At 45.0% G+C, this 26,790-nt stretch overlaps 1 protein-coding gene across 1 annotated transcript in view; it reads right to left on the minus strand.

Annotated features, from left to right (window-relative positions):
• Window positions 1-26,790, minus strand: part of ADGRG4 (adhesion G protein-coupled receptor G4) — a 102,815-nt gene that overhangs the window by 58,219 nt on the left and 17,806 nt on the right. The window contains exons 7-11 of the mRNA XM_063938553.1: window positions 26,417-26,582; window positions 24,780-24,911; window positions 15,480-15,602; window positions 14,742-14,787; window positions 13,287-13,390 (exon numbers count right to left, since the gene is read on the minus strand). Coding sequence (XP_063794623.1) covers window positions 13,287-13,390; window positions 14,742-14,787; window positions 15,480-15,602; window positions 24,780-24,911; window positions 26,417-26,582 — 571 coding nt within the window. The remainder of the gene's footprint in view (window positions 1-13,286; window positions 13,391-14,741; window positions 14,788-15,479; window positions 15,603-24,779; window positions 24,912-26,416; window positions 26,583-26,790) is intronic.

Raw genomic sequence — 26,790 nt, forward strand, 5'->3', positions numbered from 1 at the left:
GAGGAATGCTGTAGCTCTGCCAGAGTGACCATTAGGTTCTTGGTCACCTCCCTGACTAGGGCCCGATCGCTCAGTTTAGATGGCCAGCCAGCTTTAGGAAGAGTCGTGGTGGTTCCAAACTTCTTCCATTTACGGATGATGGAGGCCACTGTGCTCATTGGGACCTTCAAATCAGCAGATATTTTTCTGTACCCTTCCCCAGATTTGTGCCTTGAGACAATCCTGTCTCGGAGGTCTACAGACCATTCCTTTGACTTCATGCTTGGTTCGTGCTCAGACATGCACTGTCAAGTGTGGGACCTTATATAGACAGGTGTGTGCCTTTCCAAATCATGTCCAATCAACTTAATTTTCCAATTAAGCTGTAGGAACATCTCAATGATGATCAGTGGAAACAGGATGCAGCTGAGCTCAATTTTAAGCTTCATGGCAAAGGCTGTGAATACTTATCTACATGTGATTTCTTAGTTTTTTATTTTTAATAAATTTGCAAAAATCTAAAAAAAAAAAACTTTTTCACGTTGTCATTATGGGGTATTGTGTGTAGAATTTTAAGGGAAAAAATGAATTTATTCCATTTTGGAATAAGGCTGTAACATAACAAAAACAAAATGTGGAAAAAGTGAAGTGCTGTAAATAGTTTCCGGATGTACTGTATGTTACTGTGTTCTACCCATCATTCATCTTCTGCATCACTGTGTTCTACCCATCATATATCTTTTACATCACTATTCTCTACTCATCATCCATCTTCTACAGCACTATGTTCTACCTATCATTCATCTTCTATATCACTGTGTTCTATCCATTATGCATCTTCTACAAAATTGTGTTCTACCCATCATTCATCCTCTATGACGTTATGTTTCACCCATTATTCATCTTCTATATCACCGTGTTCTACTCATCATTCATCTTCTATGACGTTGTGCTCCACACATCACTCATCTTCTATATTACTATGTTCTACCTATCATTCATCTTCTGCATCACTGTGGAGGTAATTCAGATCTGATCGCTACTGTGCGTTTTCGCACATCGGGCGATCAGATCCAAACTGCGCATGCGTATGTATGTACCGCACTGCGCCAGAGCATCACACGGCTGCAACAGGGATTGCCGGTCAGCGATGTGATTTTGCGAAGGATCCATTCGCACGGGCGTTCGCATTGACAGGAAGAGGCCGTTTGTGGGTGGCAACTGACCGTTATCAGGGAGTGTCCGGCAAAACACTGGCGGGATCAAACATTTTCAGGGCAGGTGTCTGACGTCAAATCCAGTCTTGAACAGGCTGATGTGATCACAGCAGCTGAGTAAGTCCTGGACTGCGCACAATGGGGGTAATTCCAAGTTGATCGCAGCAGGAATTTTTTTAGCAGTTGGGCAAAACCATGTGCAGTGCAGGGGGGGGGGGGCAGATTTAACATGTGCAGAGAGCGTTAGATTTGGGTGTGGTGTGTTCAATCTGCACTCTAAATTGCAGTGGTAAAAATAAAGCAGCCAGTATTTATCCTGCACAGAAGCAAAATAACCCACCCAAATCTAACTCTCTCTGCAAATGTTATATCTGCCCCCCCTGCAGTGCACATGCTTTTGCCCAATTGCTAAAAAATTTCCTGCTGAGATCAACTTGGAATTACCCCCAATGTGTGCTACACATGCGTTCGCACACTTGCACAGCAAAATTACACTTTCCCTGTAGGCGGCGAATATCTGATCGCAGCACTGCAAAAATCACTGCCTAGCGATCAGATCTGAATTACCCCCTGTGTTCTCTAAATATATATTAGTTTTTGCACTAATTATTAAGAGGTCTGGCATGTGAATTGAACACTTAAATACTCTAAAATACTATATATATATATATATATATATATATATATATACACACATACAGGGTCGGACTGGCCCATAGGGGTACCAGGGAAACCACCGGTAGGCCCCACTGCCTGAGTGCCCACTTCTTCCTCTAGGGATCAGGTTCCACACTGTGCACTTGTATCATACATGGTAGATATGTTGCATTACACTGCACTAGACTATTGTGTATTTCAAGTCTCTGCGGAGGCTGGCCACACACCCTTTGCAGGCTGGCCACACCCTTAAGTATGGGCCCCTATCATTGCATCCCCCCGGTGGGCTCTTCATGCCCCAGTCTGACACTGTATATCTCTCTCTCTCTCGCTATAAATAAATATATATATATATATATATATATATATATAATTATTTTAGAGTATTTGAGTGTTCAATTCACATGCCAGACCTCTTAATAATTAGCACAAAAACTAATATATATTTATTGTTGCACTGTGTCTTTTTGGATACAGATTTGTTTGTAGTCACAAACACATAATAGTTTCTGTACCTGTGAGACACAGAAAAAAATATTTTAGTGATATATGCAGTACTGTATATAGTATTTGTTATGATATGGCTCAGTATTAGTGACTGATTTGAATTCGTTTTGTATAATCATTGTGTTCTACACATCATTTATCATCTATGCCAATAGTTCTACCCATCATTCACTTTCTACGACATTGTTTTCTACCCATGATTTTACGTCTATGACATTATGTTCTACCCATTATTTATCTTCTACTTCACTGTGTTCTACCCATCATCATTCATCTTCCACAGCACTTTGGGTCTAATTCATGTTTGTACGCTATGGCCAATGTAAACGCAAGTGAGGGATCTTCGGCATATTGCACATGTGCTGTGACCATACTGTGCATGTATCAAGGTGCCGCTGCGTTCTTGCTCGCAATGGGGATTTTATGGGAAAGTGATTGAGAGAAAGAGACAATTTGGAGGTGTTAACGGTGTATGGTTGCAAAAACTGAGGCATGTCATGACCATTTTCAGTGTATGTAACTGCCATCAGTTGTGAGCTCATATGTACAAAAACATGATGACTGCGTTGCTACGGCCAAGTCCAGTCTGCGTAGCCATAAGCCAACCCTTAGACCAAATGTTCCTCGCTTTTGCGTATATGCTGCAAATGTGTACTCAGTTGTGAATGAGTTTGTGATAGCTGCAGTTGGCGTCTCTTTTCATTTCTAGGTGGCAACTTCACTTGCTAATATCAGCAGTTGCAAAGCCGAGAAAATCGCACATGCTAGACCATTAGCGTACAAACATGAAGGCCCCGTTTACAACCCATCATTCATCTTCTACAACATTGTGTTCTACCCATCATTCATCTTCTATGACACTGTGTTCTACCCATCATTCATCTTCTACGACATTGTGTTCTACCCATCATTCATCTTCCATGACATTGTGTTCTACCTAGTGATGAGCGGGTTTGGTTTCTCGGAAACCGAACCCCACCGAACTTCACCCTTTTTACATGGGTCCGAGCCATACTCGGATTCTCCCGTATGGCTCGGTTAACCTGAGCGTGCCCGAACATCATCATCCCGCTGTCGGATTCTCGCGAGATTCGGATTCTATATAAGCAGCCGCGCGTCGCCGCCGTTTTCACTCGTGCATTGGAAATGTTAGGGAGAGGACGTGGCTGGCGTCCTCTCCGTTATTGTTGAACTTGATTGTGCACTATTGCTTAATTGTGGGGAGGGCTGGGGAGCAGCTGTATACTATAGGAGGAGTACAGTGCAGAGTTTTGCTGATCAGTGACCACCAGTTATCCTTTCTCTGCCTGAAAAAAACGCTCCATATCTGTGCTCAGTGTGCTGCATATATCTGTGCTCACACTGCTTAATTGTGGGGACTGGGGAGCAGCTGTATTATATAGCAGGAGTACAGTGCAGAGTTTTGCTGACAGTGACCACCAGTATACGTTGTCTGCCTGAAAAACACTCCATATCTGTGCTCAGTGTGCTGCTTTATTGTGGGGACTGGGGACCACCAGTATAATATCATATAGGAGGAGTACAGTGCAGAGTTTTGCTGAGCAGTGACCACCAGTATATAATATATAGCATTATGGTACAGTAGGCCACTGCTGTACCTACCTCTGTGTCATCATTAAGTATACTATCCATCTAGATTCTATACCTGTGGTGCATTTCAGTTGTGCAGTTTGCTGACACAGTGACCACCAGTATATAAAGCAGTACGGTACGGAAGGCCACTGCTGTACACCTACCTCTGTGTCGTCATTAAGTATACTATCCATCTACATTCTATACCTGTGGTGCATTTTAGTTTTGCAGTTTGCTGACACAGTGACCACCAGTATACTATATATAGCAGTACGGTACGGAAGGCCACTGCTGTACCTACCTCTGTGTCGTCATTAAGTATACTATAGATCTACATTCTATACCTGTGGTGCATTTTAGTTTTGCAGTTTGCTGACACAGTGACCACCAGTATACTATATATAGAAGTACAGTACGGAAGGCCACTGCTGTACCTACCTCTGTGTCGTCATTAAGTATACTATCCATCTACATTCTATACCTGTGGTGCATTTTAGTTTTGCAGTTTGCTGACACAGTGACCACCAGTATACTATATATAGCAGTACGGTACGGAAGGCCACTGCTGTACCTACCTCTGTGTCGTCATTAAGTATACTATCCATCTACATTCTATACCTGTGGTGCATTTTAGTTTTGCAGTTTGCTGACACAGTGACCACCAGTATACTATATATAGCAGTACGGTACGGAAGGCCACTGCTGTACCTAACTCTGTGTCGTCATTAAGTATACTATCCATCTACATTCTATACCTGTGGTGCATTTTAGTTTTGCAGTTTGCTGACACAGTGACCACCAGTATATATAGCAGTACGGTACGAAAGGCCACTGCTGTACCTACCTCTGTGTCGTCATTAAGTATACTATCCATCTACATTCTATACCTGTGGTGCATTTTAGTTTTGCAGTTTGCTGACACAGTGACCACCAGTATACTATATAAAGCAGTATGGTACGGAAGGCCACTGCTGTACCTACCTCTGTGTCGTCATTAAGTATACTATCCATCTACATTCTATACCTGTGGTGCATTTTAGTTTTGCAGTTTGCTGACACAGTGACCACCAATATACTATATATAGCAGTACGGTACGGAAGGCCACTGCTGTACCTACCTCTGTGTCATCACTAAGTATACTATCCATCTACATTCTATACCTGTGGTGCATTTTAGTTTTGCAGTTTGCTGACACAGTGACCACCAGTATACTATATATAGCAGTACGGTACGGAAGGCCACTGCTGTACCTACCTCTGTGTCGTCATTAAGTATACTATCCATCTAGATTCTATACCTGTGGTGCATTTTAGTTTTGCAGTTTGCTGACACAGTGACCACCAGTATACTATATATAGCAGTACGGTACGGAAGGCCACTGCTGTACCTACCTCTGTGTCGTCATTAAGTATACTATCCATCTACATTCTATACCTGTGGTGCATTTTAGTTTTGCAGTTTGCTGACACAGTGACCACCAGTATACTATATATAGCAGTACGGTACAGAAGGCCACTGCTGTACCTACATCTGTGTCGTCATTAAGTATACTATCCATCTACATTCTATACCTGTGGTGCATTTTAGTTTTGCAGTTTGCTGACACAGTGACCACCAGTATACTATATATAGCAGTACGGTACGGAAGGCCACTGCTGTACCTACCTCTGTGTCGTCATTAAGTATACTATCCATCTACATTCTATACCTGTGGTGCATTTTAGTTTTGCAGTTTGCTGACACAGTGACCACCAGTATACTATATATAGCAGTACGGTACGGAAGGCCACTGCTGTACCTACCTCTGTGTCGTCATTAAGTATACTATCCATCTACATTCTATACCTGTGGTGCATTTTAGTTTTGCAGTTTGCTGACACAGTGACCACCAGTATACTATATATAGCAGTACGGTACGGAAGGCCACTGCTGTACCTACCTCTGTGTCGTCATTAAGTATACTATCCATCTACATTCTATACCTGTGGTGCATTTTAGTTTTGCAGTTTGCTGACACAGTGACCACCAGTATACTATATATAGCAGTACGGTACGGAAGGCCACTGCTGTACCTACCTCTGTGTCGTCATTAAGTATACTATCCATCTACATTCTATACCTGTGGTGCATTTTAGTTTTGCAGTTTGCTGACACAGTGACCACCAGTATACTATATATAGCAGTATGGTACGGAAGGCCACTGCTGTACCTACCTCTGTGTCGTCATTAAGTATACTATCCATCTACATTCTATACCTGTGGTGCATTTTAGTTTTGCAGTTTGCTGACACAGTGACCACCAGTATACTATATAAAGCAGTACGGTACGGAAGGCCACTGCTGTACCTACCTCTGTGTCGTCATTAAGTATACTATCCATCTACATTCTATACCTGTGGTGCATTTTAGTTTTGCAGTTTGCAGACACAGTGAATACCAGTATACTATATATAGCAGTACGGTACGGAAGGCCACTGCTGTACCTACCTCTGTGTCGTCATTAAGTATACTATCCATCTAGATTCTATACCTGTGGTGCATTTTAGTTTTGCAGTTTGCTGACACAGTGACCACCAGTATACTATATAAAGCAGTACGGTACGGAAGGCCACTGCTGTACCTACCTCTGTGTCGTCATTAAGTATACTATCCATGTACATTCTATACCTGTGGTGCATTTTAGTTTTGCAGTTTGCTGACACAGTGACCACCAGTATACTATATATAGCAGTACGGTACAGAAGGCCACTGCTGTACCTACATCTGTGTCGTCATTAAGTATACTATCCATCTACATTCTATACCTGTGGTGCATTTTAGTTTTGCAGTTTGCTGACACAGTGACCACCAGTATACTATATATAGCAGTACGGTACGGAAGGCCACTGCTGTACCTACCTCTGTGTCGTCATTAAGTATACTATCCATCTACATTCTATACCTGTGGTCCATTTTAGTTTTGCAGTTTGCTGACACAGTGACCACCAGTATACTATATATAGCAGTACGGTACGGAAGGCCACTGCTGTACCTACCTCTGTGTCGTCATTAAGTATACTATCCATCTACATTCTATACCTGTGGTGCATTTTAGTTTTGCAGTTTGCTGACACTGTGAACACCAGTATATATATAGCAGTACGGTACGGAAGGCCACTGCTGTACCTACCTCTGTGTCGTCATTAAGTATACTATCCATCTACATTCTATACCTGTGGTGCATTTTAGTTTTGCAGTTTGCTGACACAGTGACCACCAGTATACTATATAAAGCAGTACGGTACGGAAGGCCACTGCTGTGCCTACCTCTGTGTTGTCATTAAGTATACTATCCATCTACATTCTATACCTGTGGTGCATTTTAGTTTTGCAGTTTGCTGACACAGTGACCACCAGTATACTATATATAGCAGTACGGTACAGAAGGCCACTGCTGTACCTACCTCTGTGTCATCATTAAGTATACTATCCATCTACATTCTATACCTGTGGTGCATTTTAATTTTGCAGTTTGCTGACACAGTGACCACCAGTATACTATATATAGCAGTACGGTACGGAAGGCCACTGCTGTACCTACCTCTGTGTCATCATTAAGTATACTATCCATCTACATTCTATACCTGTGGTGCATTTTAGTTTTGCAGTTTGCTGACACAGTGACCACCAGTATACTATATATAGCAGTACGGTACGGAAGGCCACTGCTGTACCTACCTCTGTGTCGTCATTAAGTATACTATCCATCTACATTCTATACCTGTGGTGCATTTTAGTTTTGCAGTTTGCTGACACAGTGACCACCAGTATACTATATATAGCAGTACGGTACGGAAGGCCACTGCTGTACCTACCTCTGTGTCGTCATTAAGTATACTATCCATCTACATTCTATACCTGTGGTGCATTTTAGTTTTGCAGTTTTCTGACACAGTGACCACCAGTATACTATATATAGCAGTACGGTACGGAAGGCAACTGTTGTACCTACATCTGTGTCGTCATTAAGTATACTATCCATCTACATTCTATACCTGTGGTGCATTTTAGTTTTGCAGTTTGCTGACACAGTGACCACCAGTATACTATATATAGCAGTACGGTACGGAAGGCCACTGCTGTACCTACCTCTGTGTCATCATTAAGTATACTATCCATCTACATTCTATACCTGTGGTGCATTTTAGTTTTGCAGTTTGCTGACACAGTGACCACCAGTATACTATATATAGCAGTACGGTATGGAAGGCCACTGCTGTACCTACCTCTGTGTCGTCATTAAGTGTACTATCCATCTACATTCTATACCTGTGGTGCATTTTAGTTTTGCAGTTTGCTGACACAGTGACCACCAGTATACTATATATAGCAGTACGGTACGGAAGGCCACTGCTGTACCTAACTCTGTGTCGTCATTTAGTATACTATCCATCTACATTCTGTACCTGTGGTGCATTTTAGTTTTGCAGTTTGCTGACACAGTGACCACCAGAATACTATATATAGCAGTATGGTACGGAAGGCCACTGCTGTACCTACCTCTGTGTCGTCATTAGGTATACTATCCATCTACATTCTATACCTGTGGTGCATTTTAGTTTTGCAGTTTGCTGACACAGTGACCACCAGTATACTATATATAGCAGTACGGTACGGAAGGCCACTGCTGTACCTACCTCTGTGTCGTCATTACGTATACTATCCATCTACATTCTATACCTGTGGTGCATTTTAGTTTTGCAGTTTGCTGACACAGTGACCACCAGTATATTATACATAGCAGTACGGTACGGAAGGCCACTGCTGTACCTACCTCTGTGTCGTCATTAAGTATACTATCCATCTACATTCTATACCTGTGGTGCATTTTAGTTTTGCAGTTTGCTGACAGTGACCACCAGTATATATAGCAGTACGGTACGGAAGGCCACTGCTCTACCTACCTCTGTGTCGTCAAGTATACTATCCATCCATACCTGTGGTGCATTTCAGTTGTGCGCAGTATATATAGTAGTAGGCCATTGCTATTGATAGTTACTGGCATATAATTCCACACAATAAAAAATGGAGAACAAAAATGTGGAGGTTAAAATAGGGAAAGATCAAGATCCACTTCCACCTCGTGCTGAAGCTGCTGCCACTAGTCATGGCCGAGACGATGAAATGCCATCAACGTCGTCTGCCAAGGCCGATGCCCAATGTCATAGTAGAGAGCATGTAAAATCCAAAAAACAAAAGTTCAGTAAAATGACCCAAAAATCAAAATTAAAAGCGTCTGAGGAGAAGCGTAAACTTGCCAATATGCCATTTACGACACGGAGTGGCAAGGAACTGCCTATGTTCATGGCTAGTGGTTCAGCTTCACATGAGGATGGAAGCACTCATCCTCTCGCTAGAAAAATGAAAAGACTTAAGCTGGCAAAAGCACAGCAAAGAACTGTGCGTTCTTCTAAATCACAAATACCCAAGGAGAGTCCAATTGTGTCGGTTGCGATGCCTGACCTTCCCAACACTGGACGGGAAGAGCTTGCGCCTTCCACCATTTGCACGCCCCCCTGCAAGTGCTGGAAGGAGCACCCGCAGTCCAGTTCCTGATAGTCAAATTGAAGATGTCACTGTTGAAGTACACCAGGATGAGGATATGGGTGTTGCTGGCGCTGGGGAGGAAATTGACAAGGAGGATTCTGATGGTGAGGTGGTCTGTTTAAGTCAGGCACCCGGGGAGACACCTGTTGTCCGTGGGACGAATATGGCCATTGACATGCCTGGTCAAAATACAAAAAAAATCAGCTCTTCGGTGTGGAATTATTTCAACACAAATGCGGACAACAGGTGTCAAGCCGTGTGTTGCCTTTGTCAAGCTGTAATAAGTAGGGGTAAGGACGTTAACCACCTCGGAACATCCTCCCTTATACGTCACCTGCAGCGCATTCATCATAAGTCAGTGACAAGTTCAAAAACTTTGGGTGACAGCGGAAGCAGTCCACTGACCACTAAATCCCTTCCTCTTGTAACCAAGCTCCTGCAAACCACACCACCAACTCCCTCAGTGTCAATTTTCTCCTTACCCAGGAAAGCCAATAGTCCTGCAGGCCATGTCACTGGCAAGTCTGACGAGTCCTCTCCTGCCTGGGATTCCTCCGATGCATCCCTGAGTGTAACGCCTACTGCTGCTGGCGCTGCTGTTGTAGCTGCTGGGAGTCGATCGTCATCCCAGAGGGGAAGTCGGAAGACCACTTGTACTACTTCCAGTAAGCAATTGACTGTCCAACAGTCCTTTGCGAGGAAGATGAAATATCACAGCAGTCATCCTGCTGCAAAGCAGATAACTCAGGCCTTGGCAGCCTGGGCGGTGAGAAACGTGGTTCCGGTATCCACCGTTAATTCAGAGGCAACTAGAAACTTGATTGAGGTACTGTGTCCCCGGTACCAAATACCATCTAGGTTCCATTTCTCTAGGCAGGCGATACCGAAAATGTACACAGACCTCAGAAAAAGACTCACCAGTGTCCTAAAAAATGCAGTTGTACCCAATGTCCACTTAACCACGGACATGTGGACAAGTGGAGCAGGGCAGACTCAGGACTATATGACTGTGACTGGGTAGATGTATTGCCTCCCGCAGCAAGAACAGCAGCAGCGGCACCAGTAGCAGCATCTCGCAAACGCCAACTCGTTCCTAGGCAGGCTACGCTTTGTATCACCGCTTTCCAGAAGAGGCACACAGCTGACAACCTCTTATGGAAACTGAGGAACATCATTGCAGAATGGCTTACCCCAAATGGACTCTCCTGGGGATTTGTGACATCGGACAACGCCAGCAATATTGTGTGTGCATTACATCTGGGCAAATTCCAGCACGTCCCATGTTTTGCACATACATTGAATTTGGTGGTGCAGAATTATTTAAAAAACGACAGGGGCGTGCAAGAGATGCTGTCGGTGGCCCGAAGAATTGCGGGCCACTTTTGGCATTCAGCCACCGCGTACAGAAGACTGGAGCACCACCAAACATTCCTGAACCTGCCCTGCCATCATCTGAAGCAAGAGGTGGTAACGAGGTGGAATTCAACCCTCTATATGCTTCAGAGGATGGAGGAGCAGCAAAAGGCCATTCAAGCCTATACATCTGCCCACGATATAGGCAAAGGAGGGGGAATGCACCTGACTCAAGCGCAGTGGAGAATGATTTCAACGTTGTGCAAGGTTCTGCAACCCTTTGAACTTGCCACACGTGAAGTCAGTTCAGACACTGCCAGCCTGAGTCAGGTCATTCCCCTCATCAGGCTTTTGCAGAAGAAGCTGGAGACATTGAAGGAGGAGCTAAAACAGAGCGATTCCGCTAGGCATGTGGGACTTGTGGATGGAGCCCTTAATTCGCTTAACCAGGATTCACGGGTGGTCAATCTGTTGAAATCAGAGCACTACATTTTGGCCACCGTACTCTCTCCTAGATTTAAAACCTACGTTGTATCTCTCTTTCCGGCAGACACAAGTCTGCAGAGGTTCAAAGACCTGCTGGTGAGAAAATTGTCAAGTCAAGCGGAACGTGACCCGTCAACATCTACTCCTTCACATTCTCCCGCTACTGGGGGTGCGAGGAAAAGGCTAAGAAATCCGAGCCCACCCGCTGGCGGTGATGCAGGGCAGTCTGGAGTGAGTGCTGACATCTGGTCCGGACTGAAGGAGCTGCCAACGATTACTGACATGTCGTCTACGGTCACTTCATATGATTCTCTCAGCATTGAAAGAATGGTGGAGGATTATATGAGTGACCGCATCCAAGTAGGCACGTCAGACAGTCCGTACGTATACTGGCAGGAAAAAGAGGCAATTTGGAGGCCCTTGCACAAACTGGCTTTATTCTACCTAAGTTGCCCTCCCTCCAGTGTGTACTCCGAAAGAGTGTTTAGTGCAGCCGCTCACCTTGTCAGCAACCGGCGTACGAGGTTACTTCCAGAAAATGTGGAGAAGATAATGTTCATCAAAATGAATTATAATCAATTCCTCCGTGGAGACATTCACCAGCAGCAATTGCCTCCACAAAGTACACAGGGACCTGAGATGGTGGATTCCAGTGGGGACGAATTAATAATCTGTGAGGAGGGGGATGTACACAGTGAAAGGGGTGAGGAATCGGAGGATGATGATGAGGTGGACATCTTGCCTCTGTAGAGCCAGTTTGTGCAAGGAGAGATTGATTGCTTCTTTTTTTGGTGGGGGCCCAAACCAACCAGTCATTTCAGTCACAGTCATGTGGCAGACCCTGTCGCTGAAATGATGGGTTCGTTAAAGTGTGCATGTCCTGTTTATACAACATAAGGGTGGGTGGGAGGGCCCAAGGACAATTCCATCTTGCACCTCTTTTTTCTTTAATTTTTCTTTGCATCATGTGCTGTTTGGGGACAATTTTTTTGAAGTGCCATCCTGCCTGACACTGCAGTGCCACTCCTAGATGGGCCAGGTGTTTGTGTCGGCCACTTGTGTCGCTTAGCTTAGTCACACAGCGACCTTGGTGCACCTCTTTTTTTCTTTGCATCATGTGCTGTTTGGGGACTATTTTTTTGAAGTGCCATCCTGCCTGACACTGCAGTGCCACTCCTAGATGGGCCAGGTGTTTGTGTCGGCCACTTGTGTCGCTTAGCTTAGTCACACAGCGACCTTGGTGCGCCTCTTTTTTTCTTTGCACCATGTGCTGTTTGGGGACTATTTTTTTGAAGTGCCATCCTGCCTGACACTGCAGTTCCACTCCTAGATGGGCCAGGTGTTTGTGTCGGCCACTTGTGTCGCTTAGCTTAGCCATCCAGCGACCTCCGTGCAAATTTTAGGACTAAAAATAATATTGTGAGGTGTGAGGTGTTCAGAATAGACTGTAAATGAGTGGAAATTATGGTTATTGAGGTTAATAATACTATGGGATCAAAATGACCCCCAAATTCTATGATTTAAGCTGTTTTTTAGGGTTTTTTGTAAAAAACACCCGAATCCAAAACACACCCGAATCCGACAAAAAATTTTCGGTGAGGTTTTGCCAAAACGCGTCCGAATCCAAAACACGGCCGCGGAACCGAATCCAAAACCAAAACACAAAACCCGAAAAATGTCCGATGCACATCACTAGTTCTACCCATCATTTATCTTCTACGACATTCTGTTCTACCCATCATTCATCTTCTACGACATTGTGTTCTACCCATCATTCATCTTCTACGACATTGTGTTATACCCATCATTCATCTTCTACGACATTGTGTTATACCCATCATTCAGCTTTTTCATTACTGTCAGAAAACTGAAGCTTTTATTTTTTTAGTAATGTGTACTGTACTTACAAGTAGAACTCCAAAGTGCGTAAGATGACTGCAGTTACAAGATGTATATTCCATGTTTGTAAAGGATTTTGAACACCCGGATTCGTTCCATCCACCTAAATTATCTGTGTCAGAAAGAGATGAAGCAAGACTTAGCTCACTTTGTTAATGTTTTCCAGTCAGCATCATAAAAATCAGGATCATATCACTATTATCCATTTCCTTGTTTAGTAAAGTGCTGGAGTGATTTTTATTTTAATGTGTACTTAGATGATGTGGATGGAAAATCCAGGTATGCAGCAATGCTCTGGGTCTGACTTCTTATAGAGGAAAACTCACAGCGTACCCAGTAACTGTGTTTTACTGGAGTTACAACTAGCACTTTGACATGGAGAAGAATATTAGTCATTAGTAGTGGCGAAACTTCACTCTCAGTGGATTGGAGGCAAGATTCCCCCAACAACCCATGCTTACCGGCTTGTAGAGCAGTGCACTATGGGGCAGGGACCACAGTGCACACAGTGCAGCTTATGTAAGTGTCAGAATGCTACTTCTCTACACTAGAGGCACTAGAGGCGGTGTATGGCCCATACCTGCTGCCCTACACTGCCCTCCCCAACACACCTATTTTGGTAACATTAGAAAGTAATGGTTATCAACTAGTCAAACTGGTTGAGACCTGGCCATTGAATGGTACATAGATTTCACCTATTCAACACATGCTGATACTGTTTATCATCCTGCCACATATTCAAACATGCCTGATAATAATCTGGTCAATTCCAAATGAGTAAATTGTAATTTATTTATTCTGGTGATCTGGCTCATTTTCATGTTATGACTGCTATGACAGTCACTGGCCCAATTACCCAATACAGCAGCATTGTAAGGTATAGTTTGGTGAATTTAGAGTAGGAGAATAGTTGGGACGGGTTCCTATTTTAAGGTATCAAAAGGGAAAACCTAGCGTGACTAAAATGGAGGGAGCAAAACTCATGTCACATGGTGTCAGAAATACCGGATGTGTCCTCTCAGGTGATTATGTGACTGAGGACAGGGTTCTGCGGGCAACCATCATATGATGTTTGGGGGTACATTTACTAAGCAGTGATAAGAGCGGAGAAGTGAGCCAGTGGAGATATTTCCCCATCAACCAATCAGCAACTCTGTATCATTTTATAGTATGCAAATTATAGATGTTACTTCAGTGCTGATTGGTTGCCATGGGCAACTTCTCCACTGGCTCACTGCTCCGCTCTTATCACTGCTTAGTAAATGTACCCCTTGGAGAAGAATGAAGACAAGTTCACAGCAGTAAAGAGTAGTGATATGAAGGTTGTAATGGGTGCAGGAGGACTGTAGTATTAAACATTCCTCTACCTAAAACAAAGTTCATATACCCAACTTATTTATAACTTTTGCAATACTATTAGTCATTTTAATTTTGAACAACAAAAAGATGCCATTATCACTCACTGTTTATATTAAAGTCCCAAAATACACACTTCACTGGGAGACGGTCCTAAAAGACAAGAACAAAACACTTCAAATTTTGAATATAAATAGGTTAAAATGTACAGTATGCTTCATGTAGGTGTGGTGTGGTTAATATACCGGCTGTCGGGATCCCAGTGTTCAGGATACTGATGCCGGAAATTCCGACAGCCGGTGAAATACTGGTGGTTGGAATCCCAAACCCAGCCCAGTATTCCCACTCAGGTGGTGAGACCACGCCACTAATCGAGTGGGAATAGAACCTGTGGCGAGCGAAGCACGTCACCAGGCCCAAAGCGTGGCGAGCGCAGTGTGCCCATGAGGCGACTCGCGCTCTTTGCTGAGATTCCGGATGAAGGTATGCCGCTGTCGGTATAATGACAGCCAACATCCCGTCTGCTGGGCTCGCGTATATATTCCATGCAGGTCTGTGTTTGGGGTGCTGAGGATTTTTACACAGCCCCATACTATTTGCATGTGTAATTAGTGAACTTCTATCGAATGATTTACATTTTCTGGGGCAGATGAACTGAGCCTTGTAAAGTGATAAAATGGAGAGTGATAAAGTAACAGCCAATCAGCTCCTTACTGCTATGTTTGAAAAATGGCAGTTAGGAGCTAATTGGTTGTTACTTTATCACTTTCCACTTTATCACTTTTCAAGGCTAAGCATCTGGCCCAACCGATGTATGTAACAGTACATAAGCTTGTGTTACCTACCACATTTTTATGAAGGTGCCGCAGAGTAACTTCCACCGGCTTCTTCAGTGCTTCTATCTTAGTGCCCTCAACACTGCCACTTATGATATTAGTGTTTAATATGTATTTGCTGGAATCATAATCCTAACAAAAGATACAAAAAAGAGATGGTACATACGATAGGCTGGCCATTTTACCCAATTATACAGATATAGGTGTTCACGTATGTTGCCCAGGTATTAGAGCTATTACAAGGTTATGAATGATGAGGCCACATACAACTTTAATTGTGCACAAAAAATGTCAACCAAAGCAGTGCCTTAGATTCAGCAACGTCACATTTATGGTAGGGTGAGAAGCTGAAAACAAATTCACAGATGTGCGCACGCTCAGAACAGGCTTTGCGATCTCAGGGGAGGCCTGCATTCTCAGATATGTGCGTGGAACATCACCAACGATATCCACGATTTTGGATCCCAGCTTGCTACGTTGGTTACAGTGCTGAGATCGCAATAACAATGCAGGACGCGTCTCTCCTACTGAGAGGTCTCCTGCATGACCCTCCTATAGATCAGAAGTAAATACAATGTTTCTTGCATTCTGCATTGCATTTCCATCCATCTCTGAATCAGACCCACAGCTCCCTCTAAGCCGCAGCATAATTGACATGCTGTGGTCATTTGGAGGAGAGGAAGGGGTGGTGACATCCAGTGTTAAAGAGAACAGGAATGTGTCGGCCCCATTTGCCGTGTGGGTTGAGGCTAGTGTCTCTGTAATTGGATGCAGCTTCACTGGTCCCAGAAGCGTGAATTTCCCGGCCATCTTGAGTAACCTGAGGTGACCGATGGTCACACAGAGTGATCTGATGGTGCAACTTTGAACACAGCAGCAGATCACAGAAGCCATCAGTGGGTGTCTTTCTACTACAGACACCTCCTGCTTTTTTTACATGTTTTTGCACAGCAGCTGTATCCAAAGATGTAGTGCCTTTGTTCTACTGCCAACTTTGATTCTGGCCATTATACCTTTTAGATTTTTAGGACCTATTACTCCATAAAGCAGTGGCGTCACTAGGGGGGTGCTAGGGGTGTTCGATGCTCCCGGGTGTCACCCGCCAAGGGCTCCTCTTCAGTTACAGGAACCTAAAGCTGCACTGTAACATTGCATGCAGCACTTGGCTCCTGTACAGTGTAGAAGCCAGCTCCACAGATGGTCTCTGGGGGCAGCCCAGCATCTCCAGAACCCCTGGAGTGATGAAAATGAGGACTGGCTGCGACTGGCCACACCCTTCCCACAAAGCTACGCTCCTTATCATGAAGCGACATACCTGTCAGCGATGCTCACATGGAGCCTTTCTTCCAAGCGCGTTTCATCAAGGCTAGTGAAACCCCTGCATTAAGCACACATAATTTGATTTCTCCACACTCAGGAGAAGTAACTGCTTACATTGTACACCCAGTTACACCATGTGAAAATAATTGTTGGCAGTATAACAAAATTGTGTTTTCACTATACTGTTATAAAGCATTAAAAGTAGCATGAAATGTATTCCCACATACCATACTGCCAAAAGCAGGTGTTTGCCCTAATGAAACATTTTATTTATGGAGATCCATAAATAAAACATCCAGCCATTACATGCTTTTTGTACTATGCTAGGTATTGATAATTTTATCTTTAACTAGTTATTTCTAGGTCAGACTATAGTCTGTTCTCACTGTGTATTAGTGGGGGTATAGTGATTTGTTCACACCTTGAAGCAGCCTTTTGTTGTGGGTGGAGTTTTCAGAGGGTGGGGGCTGCTACCAATTAACCCTGTACCCATGTCTGCATGGTTATTTAACTAGTATAGATCAATGCTGCAAGCATCTTAGGCTGCAAGCATTTTAGTTGCTAAGTATGTTAGTGTAAAGTATGATATAATCTTTGGAGATATACGGAGATAAACTGGAGAGAAACAGAGGGACAGCAGACTATCTCCCCCACCTCCACAAAAGAACTGCAACCAACAGACTACAGTGAGTTACCTATGCCACTACCAGCAACGACTGCAGCCTGCACAGCCTGGATACTGAACAACCTGTCTGATTAAGTAGCAGCCCTACTGCTTTCACACATTGCTCACACTCTCATTTACACAATCTACAACCACTGTGTATCCATCTCAGCCTTTCCATTCCTACCATTATTTCTTAAAATACAGTTTGCAATGTCTTTTGCTTACATTACACCCCACATTCTCCTTGTTCATTCTATACTACACCTACACCATTCTATTCCCCTGAACACTACTGTACCAAATTATGGCTCCTCGATCCTGTCACATACCAATCCTCACTGCCAGGTCTCATCCCCCAAATTCAAAATCACCCACAAACACTCAGAACCCAACCAACCTTATCCCTATCTCCCCTGTCCCCTCCCTTCCTTTCTCCTGTGCACTCTGGAATGCTAGATCAATCTGCAACAAGCTGCCAACTATCCACGACCTCTTCATCTCCCACTCTTTTCACCTTCTCGCCATCACTGAAACCTGGCTCTCCTCCTCTGACACCACCTCCCCTGCTGCCCTCTCCTACGGAGGCCTCTCCTTCACCCACACAGTCAGAACTGATGGTCGCCAGGGTGGAGGCGTGGGCGTCCTTCTCTCCCCTAACTGCACCTTTCGTGTCATCCCACCTGAGCCCTCTCTCACCTTCTCCACCTTCGAGGTCCACACTATCCGCCTCTTCTACCCCAGTCACCTTCTTGTGGCAGTGATCTACCGCCCCCCTGGCCACTGTTCACCTTTCCTTGACAACTTTGCTGCCTGGCTTCCCCACTTTCTCTCCTCCGACCTCCCCTCTGTCATCCTCGGAGACTTTAACATCCCTATTGACATCACTAATGCCGCTTCCACTAATCTTCTCGCCCTTTCCACCTCCTTTGGACTTTCTCAATGGACCTCCACCGCTACTCACAATCTCGGCCACTCCCTCGACCTTGTCTTCACCCACCGATGTGATCTCTCTGATTTCTCAAACTCTCCCTTCCCTCTCTCTGACCACCATCTGCTTTCTTTCACCCTCTCATCCTCCCTCCTCCTCTCCACACCCAGACCCACCACCACCAGACGCAATCTCGGGTCTCTCAACCCCACTTTCATGTCCTCCCTCGAGACTTTCCTCTCTCCTCTTTCCACTATGACTTGTCCCAACCAGGCAGCCACCTTCTATAACTCTTCCCTAACCGCTGCTCTCGACTCTGTGGCCCCCCTCTCCTCTGTCCCCCTCCGCCGCTCCAAACCCCAACCCTGGCACACCAAACTAACACGTTTCTTACAAAAATGCTCACGCTCTACTGAACGCTCCTGGAGGAAATCTCACTCTCTGGCGGACTTCCTCCATTTCAAGTTTATTCTCTCCTCCTACAGCTCTGCTCTTTCCCTCGCCAAGCAATCCTTTTTCCAAGCACTCATCTCTTCTCAGTCCTCCTGTCCACGCCGTCTCTTTGAAACTTTCAACACTCTCCTTCGCCCCCTCCTCCTCCCCTCCCATCCTCCCTCACTGCCACTGACTTTGCCTCCTTCTTCATCTCCAAAATTGAGGATATCCGACACGACATCTCCCGCCGTCACCCCTCTGCTACCCCCCTGCCCCCTTTATCCCTCCCCTCCATCTATCCCACCCTGTCCTCCTTCCATCCCACTTCAGAAAAGGAAGTCCACTCCCTCATCTTATCCTTCCCCCCCACCACCTGCCCCCTGGACCCCCTTCCCTCCCGTCTTCTCCGCTCCCTCTCCCCCACTGCCTGCTCCCACCTTGCTCACCTCTTTAACCTGTCCCTCTCCACCGGCATCTTCCCCTCACCATTCAAACATGCTCTGGTCTCGCCTATTCTCAAAAAACCCAACCTCGACCCCTCATCACCCACTAACTACCGCCCCATCTCTCTTCTCCCTTTCGCCTCCAAATTACTTAAACGACTAGTCTACAGCCGTCTCACAAGCTACCTCTCTGACAACTCCATCCTCGATCCACTACAATCTGGCTTTCGCCCACTCCACTCAACTGAGACTGCCCTGGTGAAAGTCACCAATGACCTGCTTTCGGCCAAATCCAGGGGCCACTTCTCTCTGCTCATCCTTCTGGACCTCTCTGCTGCCTTTGACACCGTAGATCATCCTCTCCTCCTCGGCACACTCCAAAACGCTGGCCTCTCTAGCACTGTCCTTGACTAGTTTTCTTCTTACCTCACTAACCGCTCCTTCTCTGTGTCTGCCTCAAACACCACCTCACACCCTTCCATCCTTCCTGTTGGTGTCCCTCAGGGTTCTGTCCTTGGACCCCTTCTGTTCTCCCTGTATACCTCTTCCCTGGGTGCGCTCATTAACTCATTTGGCCTTCAATACCACCTCTATGCTGATGACACACAACTCTACCTCTCATCTCCTGATCTGTCCCCCTCTGTCCTCTCTCAGGTTTCCAGCTGCCTCTCTGCAATCTCCTCCTGGATGTCTGAACGCTCTCTAAAGCTCAACATAGACAAAACGGAACTCATCATCTTCTCCCCATCCAGAGCAACACCCCCGACCAATATCTCCATCATTGTTGACAACACCACCATCTCCCCCGTTCCCCAACTCCGCTGCCTGGGCGTCACTCTTGACTCCTCCCTCTCCTTTGTACCCCACATCCAAGCCCTGGCACAATCCTGTCGTTTCCAGCTACGCAACATTGCTCTTATCAGGCCATATCTCTCCCAGAGTGCAACTAAACTCATCATCCACTCACTGGTCATCTCACGACTTGACTACTGCAATGTCCTCCTCACTGGCCTTGCTTGCTCCCATCTTGCTCCCCTCCAATCTGTCCTGAACTCCGCAGCTAGGCTTATCTTCCTCTCCCGCCGCACCACATCTGCCACTCCCCTTCAACAAAATCTACACTGGCTCCCATTCCCCTACAGAATCCTCTTCAAACTCCTCACCCTCACATACAAGGCCATCTCTAATTCCACTGCTCCCTACATCTCCAACCTCCTTTCCCTTCATACTCCCTCCCGCCCCCTGCGGTCGACTAATGACCGTCGCCTCTCCACCGCCCTGGTCACTGCTTCCCATGCACGAGTTCACGATTTTGCCCGTGCTGCACCCCTTCAGTGGAACGCACTCCCCCGCTCCATTAGACTCTCCCCAACCTTGCAAAGCTTTAAACGGGCACTAAAAACCCACCTATTCATCAAAGCATACCCTCCCGATGCATAACCCAGTGCTTTAGCCGCGCCTCCACCCCCCTGCCTCATGCCGTGAACATCTCAGCTTTGCTTGCATACTGCCATCAGGCTACCTCCCACTTGCCTGCACCTCTTGTCATCTGTCTGTCGCCCCTCCCCAATAGATTGTTAGCTCTTCAGAGCAGGGCCCTCTTTCCTCTTGTTATCTAAGCCCTCGTCTCAACACATTTCACTCATAGCTCTCCCCTACTCAATGACCATCTTTATCCTGCTAGTAAAGGCTCATCTCCATCTATGGCCACCAGCCTCTAGTAGTACGATGATCACTCCCTCAATACTTACATCTTAGCTGTATTATGTCTTGAGAATGTGTGGTGCTCTGTTACCTGTACTCTATTTGTTATTTATTTACTGTAATGCAATGTTTTGTCCCCTGTACTGTCCTTTGTACGGCGCTGCGAAACACATGTGGCGCCTTATAAATAAAATGTAATAATAATAATAATACATCAGGAAATTGTGCAAAAAACAATGTAGTCTTTTTTAAGGGGTGTAGTATGGTATGCCGGCGGCCGGGCTCCCGGCGACCAGCATACCGGCGCCGGGAGCCCGACCGCCGGCATACCGACAGCATGGCGAGCGCAAATGAGCCCCTTGCGGGCGCGCTGTGCTCGCCGCGCTGCGAGCACGTTCCTCCAGGGGGGTCGTGGACCCCCACGAGGGAGAATATGTGTCAGTATACCGGGTGTCGGGATTCCGGCACCGGTATACTGTGCGCCGGGATCCCGACATTCGGCAACCAGAAGACCACCCTTTTTCAAGGGTTAATCAAGATTTTCTTTGCAAACAAACAGACAAGGCTAAGTGGTTTGAGATGCTGCCATTGTAATACAAGAATACAGTATATCCCAGTTATACCCCCAGTTATACCCTTTTCATATAGCTATTGCCAAGTTGCACCCGGGATTGTACGTGGCTCCTTCCCAGGTGCGACTCGGCAAGACCCCTTACAGACAGGCAACCCGGCAAGCGCTGCCTCTTCCTATGCAGTGATCGGGTCCCGGGGACGCATCGACCAGGTTTACACGTTCTCACCACACCACGAGTTCAACCCTGCTTGCTGCCCAAGTTGAAATACCGGATTATTGCAACTGGCTCCTTTCAGACTGCACCGCAACCCGAGTTGCTGCGCACACTCACATGCAATAAACCAGGTTCTTACTGGCGGGCTGAAGGGGGTAGTATTATTCATTTAGAAATATTATAAGGCACATAAGCAAACTCATGCTTGCTCCCAGGCGAGCCTGTCCTCTTCCAGTTCATACTTATTGTTAACTAGCTGAATAACCGTGCTTCTCTACAGGATGAGGATGGTAAATTAGAATTATAGTTGTTTGTTAACTGACGTTGGTTGGAGATCTATTATATAGGCATATCTTGCTTCCCTGACCCACTTTGTGTAGTGGCCGGACCCCTTTTTGGTCCTCCACTATACAACTCTCAGTCTGTGGCTTCTTGCTGCCTCCATTCCCCTCCTCACATCATGTCAGTGCCCCTGTGAAATGATCGATTTATTGTCAGTTTCTTATATAGTGCGGCAGATTAAACATCTCCTGATATACTCTGTGCTGCTAAGGGACCCTGCTACTTCCACTATTTAACTCTCAGTGTGTGGGTTCGTGCTACCTCCATTCCCCTCCTGACATTATGTCACTGCCCCTGTCACAAGCAGCCTTGTCCTGCCTGACATATCATGCATCTCCTAATATACCCTGTGCTGCTGGGGACCCTGCTATTCCCACTATATGACTCCCAGCATGTGGCTTCCTGCTACCTCCATTCTCCTCCTCACATCATGTCATTGCTAATGCCATATGAAGCGCTGTCGTCACTGACATACAGTATCATGCATTTCCTGATATAGTCTGTGCAGCTGGCCCACCCCTAGGGTTGCTAGGGGTGTGTTACCCCAACAGTGTTTGTTCCCAGATTATAAGGCATATGTGTACGAAGTTTGGTGTAAATTGCACCAGGCATTCCAGAGTTATGCTGTCTGCTGAAATACTATGTGCTACTGCTTCACCCCTAGGGGTGTCTTACCCACACAGTATTTGTTCCCCAATTGTAAGTTATATGTGTAGCAAGTTTGGTGTAAACTGGTCCAGGCATTCCAGAGTTATGCTATCTCCTGAAATACCCTGTGCTGCTGTCCAACCCCTAGGGGTGCTAGGGGTGTCTTACACCCACAGTGTTTGTTCCCAGATTGTAAGTCATATGTGTACCAAGTTTGGAGTAAATTGCTCCAGGCATTCCAGAGTTATGCTGTCTGCAGAAATACTCTGTGCTGCTGAATCACCCCTAGGGGTGGTGGGGGTGTCTTACCCCCACAGTATTTGTTCCCAGATTGTAACTCATATGTGTATCAAGTTCGGAGTAAATTGCTCCAGGCATTCCAGAGTTATGCTGTCTACTGAAATACTCTGTGCTGCTGCATCACCCCTAGAGGTGGTAGGGGTGTATTACCCCCACAGTGTTTGTTCCCAGATTGTAAGTCATATATGTACCAAGTTTGGTGTATATTGCTGCAGGCATTCCGAAGTTATGCTGGAACATACATATACACATACATACTGTACATACACACATCTATTTTTTGCGATTTCTGTGGATGGGCAGTAACATTTGTAAAACCGCTTCTTAGTAAGCACATGGGACCTAAGGAGAAGCTACCTGCCAAGTTTCAAGATTGTAGGCCTTGTGGTTTAAGAGATTTCGTGGTGAGTCAATCAGTGAGTCAATCTCCTTTTTTGCCTTTTATATATACAGGTTGAGTATCCCTTATCCAAAATGCTTGGGACCAGAGGTATTTTAAATATGGGATTTTTCCGTATTTTGGAATAATGGCATACTATAATGAGATATCATGATGATGGGACCTAAATCTAAGCACATAATGCATTTATGTTTTATATGCACCTTATACACACAGCCTGAAGGTCATTTTAGCCAATATTTTTTATAACTTTGTGCATTAAACAAAGTGTGTCTACATTCACACAATTCATTTATGTTTCATATACATCTTATACACACAGCCTGAAGGTCATTTAATACAATATTTTTAATAACTTTGTGTATTAAACAAAGTTTGTGTATATTGAGCCATCGAAAAACAAAGGTTTCACTATCTCACTCTCACTCAAAAAAGTCCGTATTTCGGAATATTCCGTACTTCGGAATATTTGGATATGGGATACTCAACCTGTATAGATAAAATGAAGAAATACTTAGACATAAGGGGGGTAATTCAGACTTGATCGTAGCAGCAAATTTGTTAGCAGTTGAGCAAAACCATGTGCACTGCAGGGGGGACAGATATAACACGTGCAGAGAGAGTAGATTTGGGTGGGGTGTGTTCAAACTGAAATCTAAATTGCAGTGTAAAAATAAAGCAGGCAGTATTTACCCTGCATAGAAACAAAATAACCCACCCAAATCTAACTCTCTCTGCACATGTTATATCTGCCTCCCCTGCAGTGCACATGGGGCCTAATTCAGACCTGATCGCTGCTGTGCATTTTCGCACAGCAGTCGATCAGGTCTGAACTGCGCATGCGCTGGCGCATGCCAGACAGCCGCCGGCTGTCTCAGCCCTGCGATCGCCTCTGCCTGATTGACAGGCAGAGGCAGTCGCTGGGCGGGAGGGAGCGGGCCGGCAGCGTTTGGCTGCCATTTAGGGGGCGCGGTCCAGGCAATGCAGGCTGCCCGTACCATTGGGTGGGGCGAGCCGTGGCGGCTGTGTGGCATCACACGCAGCCGCTGCAACCATCACAGTGACGAGTAGCTCCTGCCAGCGTGCAGGAGCTGCGCTAGCAGGGAGCTGCTCCTACAGTACAAAAGCATCGCCGCTGTGTGATGCTTTAGTACTTGTGCGGGGGGTTGGGCCTGACATGCAGGGAGCGTACTAGCCCTGTGCTGGGTGTCCCCCCGCATGTCTGTGTGACTGATTGTAGATGTGCTAAATTTAGTTAATTGGTTTTGCCCAACTGCTAACAAATTTGCTGCAGGTCTGAATTACCCCCAAGGTGACAATACTTTTATTTTTACCTTAAAAAGTGATGAATTCCCAAAAAAGTTAAACTGCACTTTGGAACCTGCTGCAGCCACTTGGTCTTTTATTTCTTCAGGTAAATGGATGTAGGCAACAGCCTGGTCTACAGGCACATTTTCTAGTGTTATCTGTTGAAATAGTTACCAAAATGACTATCAGAAGACTTATTTATATTTATCATGTACACCAATGGTTATCGACTAATCATATTTTTTTTAAACTCAAATGCATTTGATTTATAATACAGGAATAAAGTTAAAATACAGTGAAAAGTTGTATTATAATTTACTGTATATGCCTAGTAGTGATTCAGTACTTGAAAAATGCAAGTATAGGTAGTAGGCACATCACTGGGATTGATGAAAATTCCAGGGGCAGGATTCCACTATTTACAGTAAGGAAGGATAATGGGAAAAGGAATTTCAGTGACATTTTGAGCAGACAATAAGTAACAACAACCCCCTGATAAACTCACTCCCAGGTATGTCAGCACATAAAGCTCAGCTGTGAATCTCAAGTTCCATAAGTACATAATGTATGTAGAGAAATGGAGTTTGATTCATAACATTAGTTCACCCACAATGTCTAAATGCAGATATGTATTGTATGGCGTTTTTTTTTTTTTTTTTCATTCAAATCATAGGGAAATGCAGGGGAAGTTTCCGGTTGCCGGGAAACCCCCCCTTCTCATAGCCAGCAGCTCAAAATATGACTATGATAGAAATAGTATGTAATACGATTACTACAGCAGTGTAAGGGACAAAGCGGAGCTGCTGCACATGCCCAGAAGAAGAGATAGGCGCCTTACCATGAGGTGGGAGAATATGTGCTTAGAAAGTGCAGTTCTGTCTCCTACTGGTTCTATTATGTTTCTTTATTTATTATGGAAAGTTTAACCTTTTCCTTACCACATATGTTTAGAATAGTTAAATATGTTGGACAGTTATGGTGCCCCCACACGGTGCTATCTGTGCTAGGTGCAATTTGAGCTATACTATTTGTGCTATGTGATTTGTACTTTAGTGGTATGCTATCTGAACTACATGCGATTTGAACTACATGCAATTTGAACTACACCCGATTTTGGCTACACTACGATATGTAATGTATGTGATGTGGTTCAGAAATACCTGCCTGCACATACTATTTTGCCTTGCAATATTGACTACACGGGAGCACGCATCGCATCGCATCGCATCGCAAGGGAAACTAAACACGGTGCGATGTGATTTAGACGCGATGCTATTTGAACTAAAAAGATCAAATAGCATGCGATAAGCGCACTGTGTGTGGGCACCATTAGTGAGCCTTGAGGACTCAAGTTGGGAAACACTGGCCTATACCATCTACACCCTCTAGTGTTAATTATTAATACTATTTTCCATACACTAGGAGGTTCTTCTAAGAGCTCCCCCCAACTCCTGTGCTTGCTCCAGTTTTCTGCAGAGCAGGAGATTGTTATTTACATTTGGAATTCCCCCACTAGAAATCCAGCATTTGTCCCTGCAAATAACTGTACTTTTTCATTGTTTTTCTTAGTTTAAATGAAACAATTCCCGTCGGAGCCATATGTATACATTTTCTAACTCCTTTTTTAGTCAGTAATTGCAAGCGCAGTGCATGGTAATCATACCTCTATGTCCTTCCCATCCAGGTATGACTCAACGGTGAAGTAAAGTTCTTTAAAGTTCTTAAAATCAACATTTGCTACAAGTAAAGCCAGAGAATCAACAGTGACATTTGCTGTGTCTCCAGGAAAATCAATTGCGAAACCAATTTCCTCCGTAATGTTTAGTATCCTGAAAAGCAAATTATAAAACCTCAATAAATATTTAGGAAAAGAAAAGAATCATGTTACAAAATTATATTTATGAGTCACTATTGACATACTGTAGTTTCTGGTTAACTCTAAATTTGTTGCACGTGGCAATTTCGTCTGCCTTTTTAGTCATTTTATACAGCGCTGTGCTAAAATAGTTATGTCTAGGACCACAACAACCAGTGGGC

This window comes from Pseudophryne corroboree, chromosome 8 (assembly GCF_028390025.1).
Source record: "Pseudophryne corroboree isolate aPseCor3 chromosome 8, aPseCor3.hap2, whole genome shotgun sequence".
In the NCBI taxonomy this organism is placed as follows: Eukaryota; Metazoa; Chordata; class Amphibia; order Anura; family Myobatrachidae; genus Pseudophryne; species Pseudophryne corroboree.